The following is an 8699-nucleotide window of genomic DNA, read 5'->3' as shown; positions in this document are numbered from 1 at the left end:
AATAATATTACAGGCTATAGCTACTAGAGAGGGGTCGTTGATCCAGGGAGTTATTCTGATGCCTGATTGGAGTCGGGAAGGAATTATTTTCTCCTAAAGTTGGGAAAATTGGCTTCTACCTCACAGTGGCTTTTTTGCCTTCATCTGTATTAACTTGCAGGATAACAGGCCGAACTGGATGGACAGATGTCTTTTTTTCAGCCTTATAAACTATGGTACTATGATACTTTTTCTTAATATGCAGGTCTCTGGTGCAAAGAGGGCATCACCATTGCTCTGGTTGAACCCAAGCTCTGCTCCTCTCTGTGGTCAACCGTTCCCTCGCTGCTTTGATTGACAGGCCCAGGAAGTGGTAAAGCAGCCAGGGAATGGCTGGACACAGAAAGGAGCTGAGCTCAGGTGTAACAAGAGGAAAGGTGAAGCCTTCATTACACCAAAGACCTGAGGTGCATATTAAGAAAAAAATATCATCTTGAGCTTTGGATCAAGAAAAGAAAAAGTGTTTTAATCAAGTGGACCACAGCTATGTGGCTATGGAAACAGTCAGATAGGGAGGTCACTGGTGACAGATTCCACTTAATCTGATTTCTGTAGTAGCACATTCTAGAGAACTGGTATAGCATGAGAAAAGTCCTGGAGATAAAAGTGGAAGGAAAGACTGGAGTGGGCATTGGATCTACATCCCGTAGGATGGTCAGATTATTAATGACGTCATGCACATATGCCACCAGGTCAGGATTATCATTGATGTACAGAACATATACAGTATTATCTATCTACAGTATGTCTGTGTGGGACACATGGCAGGTAGGTTGCAGGACATACTTTGTTACCATGGGTTGGTGCCTAACTAGAGAAGGAGGCAGACACACGTTTCTCAGAAGCCCATTTAAAGTGCATTTTGTGTGATACCATCATAACTGCTTGGTTACAGGCCCTGCAAGTAGAGGATAGGGAAATTCAATTTGCAGCCTCCTACCCTATTGGAGATGACTTGGCATCTACCTCCACCATCTGTCAGCTAGTTGTGTAACGCCCCAGAGTGGCATTACCACTCCTACGCCCTGCTTCTATCTATGCATGCTATTATCATGTCATCTATGCATTTATTTCAGGTCCACTACACTGTTCATTTCTAATGTTTGCAACTGTTATGTTCAAATGTAATGTGCCTGGTTCACCAGCAGGTGGCAGAAAACATGGCAGAGCTACAGTTAGGTAGAATGGAGCTTTCCATTGCATTCTAACACCCCCCTCTTTGGATGAGTGGGCGAGTCCCACTTGCTGCAGGAAGGGAGGGGACCAGTGTATAGGTGCAGTCTAGCTTACCCCCTGCTAGGGGAAGGAGGGTGTGCTGGGCACGTCTCTGTTGGATGTGCCCAGGCCAAGCCAAGCCAGCCAGAGCATCTTAAGCTCTGCTGGATGTGGAGGCCACATCTTAGAGCCTCAGGAGAGTTCCCTGGCCTATTCTAGAGACAGACTACACAGAAAGAAGTTGTAGCATGAAGAAGATGCTAAGTTATACAACAAGCCTGTCAGTACAGCAGAGCCAGAGAGAAACAGATGTAGCAGAGTTAAGTTTGCCTGCAAAGTTTAATGCTAAAGCCTGCTGAGACCAAGACAAAGTCTGTAAACCATTATGGAGAATTGTTTATGCAAAGTAAAGCTGCTATTCAACTTCATCACAAGGTCTGGACTCAATTATTTCTTCAAATTCCTCAACTAGTCACCCCTATTTGTCTGCTTCGGAGCCAACACCTGGGGTCCAGCAATTTCCAGGTAGGAGCACAGTGACACTCTCATACAACATAAAGGGACATTTTAGTCCACCCTAAACAACTCGGCCATTCCTATACCTGGGTACCACCACCATTACAAAAGGAGCCCTTGCATTTACCGCTGCTCTGAAGATGTTCCCCTCATTCCTAGGACACTCAATTCTCAAGGAATAATAATAAAATAATAATAATAAAATAATAATAATAAAATAATAATAATAATAATAAAATAATAATAATAATAATAATAATAATAATAAAAGATTTCAAAAAAGTCCATGGGAATGGAAAAACAGGCAGCACTCTCCAAAATACCAAATGAAGCTGGGTGCCAAAGTTCTTGATCCTGATCAGGCATCCAAACAACATCCAAGGAAATGGCAGCACTCCAATGGCTTGAATAAAAGTGCAAGAATGTATTCACCCATGTTTCAGCCAAGCTGAGACATGGGTGAATAAACTTATAGGCTACAAGCACACGACAGTTGTTCATTGACCATCAATGAATAGACTACTACTGGTCTTAAAACGGACGTGTGGTGGCCGTTAAAAAAAAACGCCTATCACATGTCCGGTTTTCACTATCGTGTGTATGTAGCTTTACAATTTACAATTTTATTCAAGCCTTTGAAGCGCTGCGGTTTTCTTGTATGGTGACATTATTTGCATTTTATATGAAGGGATTATTGAGTTGCGTAGCCATTTCCTCTGTAGAACTTTTTTATTGCATTACATTCTGTACATGCTGCATGACACTGTTTTTCAGCATTGTAAAGTAACAGACAATTACAACATAATATTTTTGCACTATATGACAACTTAGTGACTTGAATATGTGACAATTTGGTGAAACTGTAGAGGATGTATTATTTGCACATTGTAATATAATTATTATAACAGTTTGCTGATGCTGCCTTATGTTGGCCCCACTTGCTGCCAGTTTGGACCCAACTACAACATGAGGTCAATTGCTTTTTTATATTCCAGGAGACCAGGACCAATATAATTTCCCAAAATGCCCCTAATGGGGGAAGGGGGGGTGGATTATGGAGGAGGCTAGTCTTAGATTGCTGGAAGAATAGAAAACGTGGGTATGGTGGTAGACGAGATGTAGAAGGAAATATAGGATGGTGCAGCACTGTGGAGAGCTTTGTGGGTGGCAGTAAAAAGCATGACTTGGATGATTGTAATACAGAAATCAAGATGAAAGCGGAGGAGAGAAACAATACAAGTTTTACTAGGTGGCCATATACAAGACTAAGGGCAGCAAACTGAATCTCTGCTCTAGCTGGAAGCAGGCACACTGTATATTGGGGCATACCTTGTTTATGCCCTTTGAATTGAAGTTCCCTTAATTCAGTAATTATTTTGTGTTTTCTTTATTTCTGAGTATTCTGTCGTTGAGTCTTCAGAGGCGACCACCTTTGGTTTCACTTTGGAGAACTGAACGCTTGCATACTGCACATCGCCATAATTCATATATACTAAGTCACCTCCTTGAGAAGATTTAAGATCTTTTTGTGCGGCGTCTTCTGGAGAAACAACATTCTAGATAAGGAGAAACGACCCAACAGTCGTTACTTATCTCATAGATATCAGAGAAGAGAAACAATTTACAAACATCAAATACAGCCAATTGTAAAACCATATATATTTAGGCAAAATCTATTGTTGTGTATAAGCGAAATATATACAATGTTAATTACATTCTTCTCCATAGGAGTGGTATTATAGCCAGGGTTGAGGGAATCAAAGCACACGAAGTGGAATTCTATCCAAAGTTTTGGAAAAATTTGATTCTCCACGAATCCAAATTTCCTTGTGCTTCGTGGTAACAATTTATTTCTAAAAGAGTGGCTGCCCGTGTGACAGAGTGAAAGTAAGAAGCCCAGGAAAATGAGAACACCCATAATGCCCTGCATCCGGCCAATCTGTTGTCAGCCATCCACCTGTGATTTCACAGCCCTATAAAAAAACCTCATCCCGCGCACTCTCCACCATTTCACTGTGAGTTGAGCACAAGGAGAGATGTGGCAAGTACTCTTGCGCTAGGGAGAGGGTAGCTGGAAAGAATATTGAATAGGGACAGTGCAGGGACAGTGTAGGGAGAGTTTTCTGAAACTGTAGGGCGAGCATAGAGAAACTGCAGGTTGAGTGTAATTGAAACATGCATCTTGTTCAACTACTGCGACATTCATAGTCAATCCATTACTTTAATGATAGATTTACTGTGCCTCAAGGTACTTTTACATGAGGTACAGACGATTACACCGTGGGTGTGCTTAAGCATGACACTCAAGTTATCACTTTGTATAATTGCAACTGTCTGCTTTGCAAACAATGGAATATAAGATCGAAATTACGATTTTGTGAATGATAATCGTTAAGTCTAAAGGGTCATTGTTGAAACGTTCACCACACAAAGACAAGACTTATTAATCCTTTAATCTTACCAATCATCTACTCATTTAAAGCTACCTTAACTTCCAAGCCTTCACACTGAGATTTGGCCAAGAAGTGGGATGAATATGATTAGTGGCCTGGGTATACCTAAGTTATTGCAATTCATGACAAATTAATTTGGAACAAATCAAATTTGTTGTCGAACCGTCTGAATTTTTCAAAACTTTGCTAATCTTTAATTATAGTAATTATATTCTTGTACATAGGAGCAGCATTATAGTAATTATATTCTTGTACATAGGAGCAGTATTATAGTAGTTATATTCTTGTACATAGGAGCAGTATTATAGTAGTTATATTCTTGTACATAGGAGCAGCATTATAGTAATTATATTCTTGTACATAGGAGCAGTATTATAGTAGTTATATTCCTGTACATAGGAGCAGTATTATAGTAGTTATATTCTTGTACATAGCAGCAGTATTATAGTAGTTATATTCTTGTACATAGGAGCAGTATTATAGTAGTTATATTCTTGTACATAGGAGGCAGTGTTATAGTAGTTATATTCTTGTACATAGCAGGCAGCATTATAGTAGTTATATTCTTGTACATAGGAGCAGTATTATAGTAGTTATATTCTTGTACATAGGAGCAGTATTATAGTAGTTATATTCTTGTACATAGGAGGCAGTATTATAGTAGTTATATTCCTGTACATAGGAGGCAGTATTATAGTAGTTATATTCTTGTACATAGGAGCAGTATTATAGTAGTTATATTCTTGTACACAGGAGCAGTATTATAGTAGTTATATTCTTGTACATAGGAGCAGTATTATAGTAGTTATATACTTGTACATAGGAGCAGTATTATAGTAGTTATATTCTTGTAGATAAGAGCAGTATTATAGTAGTTATATTCTTGTACATAGGAGGCAGTATTATAGTAGTTATATTCTTGTACATAGGAGGCAGTATTATAGTAGTTATATTCTTGTACATAGGAGCAGTATTATAGTAGTTATATTCTTGTACATAGGAACAGTAATATAGTAGTTATATTCTTGTACATAGCAGCAGTATTATAGTAGTTATATTCTTGTACATAGGAGCAAATCAAATTTGGAACAAATCAAATTTGTTGTCGAACCGTCTGAATTTTTCAAAACTTTGCTAATCTTTAATTATAGTAATTATATTCTTGTACATAGGAGCAGCATTATAGTAATTATATTCTTGTACATAGGAGCAGTATTATAGTAGTTATATTCTTGTACATAGGAGCAGTATTATAGTAGTTATATTCTTGTACATAGGAGCAGCATTATAGTAATTATATTCTTGTACATAGGAGCAGTATTATAGTAGTTATATTCCTGTACATAGGAGCAGTATTATAGTAGTTATATTCTTGTACATAGCAGCAGTATTATAGTAGTTATATTCTTGTACATAGGAGCAGTATTATAGTAGTTATATTCTTGTACATAGGAGGCAGTGTTATAGTAGTTATATTCTTGTACATAGCAGGCAGCATTATAGTAGTTATATTCTTGTACATAGGAGCAGTATTATAGTAGTTATATTCTTGTACATAGGAGCAGTATTATAGTAGTTATATTCTTGTACATAGGAGGCAGTATTATAGTAGTTATATTCCTGTACATAGGAGGCAGTATTATAGTAGTTATATTCTTGTACATAGGAGCAGTATTATAGTAGTTATATTCTTGTACACAGGAGCAGTATTATAGTAGTTATATTCTTGTACATAGGAGCAGTATTATAGTAGTTATATACTTGTACATAGGAGCAGTATTATAGTAGTTATATTCTTGTAGATAAGAGCAGTATTATAGTAGTTATATTCTTGTACATAGGAGGCAGTATTATAGTAGTTATATTCTTGTACATAGGAGGCAGTATTATAGTAGTTATATTCTTGTACATAGGAGCAGTATTATAGTAGTTATATTCTTGTACATAGGAACAGTAATATAGTAGTTATATTCTTGTACATAGCAGCAGTATTATAGTAGTTATATTCTTGTACATAGGAGCAAATCAAATTTGGAACAAATCAAATTTGTTGTCGAACCGTCTGAATTTTTCAAAACTTTGCTAATCTTTAATTATAGTAATTATATTCTTGTACATAGGAGCAGTATTATAGTAATTATATTCTTGTACATAGGAGCAGTATTATAGTAGTTATATTCCTGTACATAGGAGCAGTATTATAGTAGTTATATTCTTGTACATAGCAGCAGTATTATAGTAGTTATATTCTTGTACATAGGAGCAGTATTATAGTAGTTATATTCTTGTACATAGGAGGCAGTGTTATAGTAGTTATATTCTTGTACATAGCAGGCAGCATTATAGTAGTTATATTCTTGTACATAGGAGCAGTATTATAGTAGTTATATTCTTGTACATAGGAGCAGTATTATAGTAGTTATATTCTTGTACATAGGAGCAGTATTATAGTAGTTATATTCTTGTACATAGGAGGCAGTATTATAGTAGTTATACTCTTGTACATAGGAGCAGTATTATAGTAGTTATATTCTTGTACATAGGAGCAGTATTATAGTAGTTATATTCTTATACATAGGAGCAGTATTATAGTAGTTATATTCTTGTACATAGGAGGCAGTATTATAGTAGTTATATTCCTGTACATAGGAGGCAGTATTATAGTAGTTATATTCTTGTACATAGGAGCAGTATTATAGTAGTTATATTCTTGTACACAGGAGCAGTATTATAGTAGTTATATTCTTGTACATAGGAGCAGTATTATAGTAGTTATATACTTGTACATAGGAACAGTAATATAGTAGTTATATTCTTGTACATAGCAGCAGTATTATAGTAGTTATATTCTTGTACATAGGAGCAGTATTATAGTAGTTATATTCCTGTACATAGGAGCAGTATTATAGTAGTTATATTCTTGTACATAGGAGCAGTATTATAGTAGTTATATTCTTGTACATAGGAGCAGTATTATAGTAGTTATATTCTTGTACACAGGAGCAGTATTATAGTAGTTATATTCTTGTACATAGGAGCAGTATTATAGTAGTTATATACTTGTACATAGGAGCAGTATTATAGTAGTTATTTTCCTGTACATAGGAACAGTAATATAGTAGTTATATTCTTGTACATAGGAGGCAATATTATAGCAGTTATATTCCTGTAAATAGGAGGCAGTGTTATAGTAATTATATTCTTGTACATAGGAGCAGTATTATAGTAGTTATATTCTTGTACATAAGAGCAGTATTATAGTAGTTATATTCTTGTACACAGGAGCAGTATTATAGTAGTTATATTCTTGTACATAGGAGCAGTATTATAGTAGTTATATACTTGTACATAGGAGCAATATTATAGTAGTTATTTTCCTGTACATAGGAACAGTAATATAGTAGTTATTTTCTTGTACATAGGAGGCAGTATTATAGCAGTTATATTCCTGTACATAGGAGGCAGTGTTATAGTAATTATATTCTTGTACATATGAGCAGTGTTATAGTAATAATATTCTTGTACATAGGAGCAGTATTATAGTAGTTATATTCCTGTACATAGGAGGCAGTGTTATAGTAATTATATTCTTGTACATAGGAGCAGTATTATAGTAGTTATATTCTTGTACATAAGAGCAGTATTATAGTAGTTATATTCTTGAACATAGGAGCAGTATTATAGTAGTTATATTCTTGTACACAGGAGCAGTATTATAGTAGTTATAGTCTTGTACATGTAAGCAGTATTATAGTAGATATATTCTTGTACATAGAAGGCAGTATTATAGTAGTTATTTTCTTGTACATAGGAGGCAGTATTATATCAGTTATATCCCTGGACATAGGATTATAGTAATTATATTCTTGTACATAGGAGCAGTATTATATCAGTTATATCCCTGGACATAGGATTATAGTAATTATATTCTTGTACATAGGAGCAGTACTATACTACTTATATTTATGTACACCGGAGGCAGTATTATAGTAGTTATATTTATGTACACCGGAGGCAGTATTATAGTAGTTATATTCTTGTACATAGAAGGCAGTATTATAGTAGTTATATTCTTGTACATAGGAGGCAGTATTATAGCAGTTATATTCTAGTATGTAGAAGCAGTATTATAGTAGGCATATGCTTGTACATAGGGGAAAGTATTATAGTAGATAAATTCTTGTACATAGGAGGCAGTATTATAGTAGTTATATTCTTGTACATAGGAGGCAGTATTATAGTAGTTATATTCTTGTACATAGGAGGCAGTATTATAGTAGTTATAATTTTGTACATAGGAGGCAGTATTATAGGAGTAATATTCTTTTACATAGTAGCAGTATTATAGTAGTTATATTCTTGTATGTAGGACTCAGTATTAAAGATGAGCAAACCAGTACATAATGATCTGAGTTTGTTATGAACTTTGCATTTTTTTTCAGATGACAGGCGAACCTGAACCTTTTCAGGTTCATT

General features: G+C 35.3%; 1 protein-coding gene across 3 annotated transcripts in view; it reads right to left on the bottom strand.

Moving 5' to 3' along the window:
- Window positions 1-2000: 2000 nt before the first annotated feature.
- Window positions 2001-8699, bottom strand: part of LOC120991955 (sialic acid-binding Ig-like lectin 12) — a 290291-nt gene continuing 283592 nt past the window's right edge. For all 3 annotated transcript variants that reach the window (XM_040420715.1, XM_040420705.1, XM_040420723.1), the window contains one exon: window positions 2001-3326. In XM_040420715.1, coding sequence (XP_040276649.1) covers window positions 3135-3326 — 192 coding nt within the window. In that variant the 3' untranslated portion in view covers window positions 2001-3134. The remainder of the gene's footprint in view (window positions 3327-8699) is intronic.

This window comes from Bufo bufo, chromosome 1, assembly GCF_905171765.1.
Source record: "Bufo bufo chromosome 1, aBufBuf1.1, whole genome shotgun sequence".
Classification (NCBI taxonomy): domain Eukaryota; kingdom Metazoa; phylum Chordata; class Amphibia; order Anura; family Bufonidae; genus Bufo; species Bufo bufo.
This window is presented reverse-complemented; position numbering and strand designations above follow the sequence as displayed.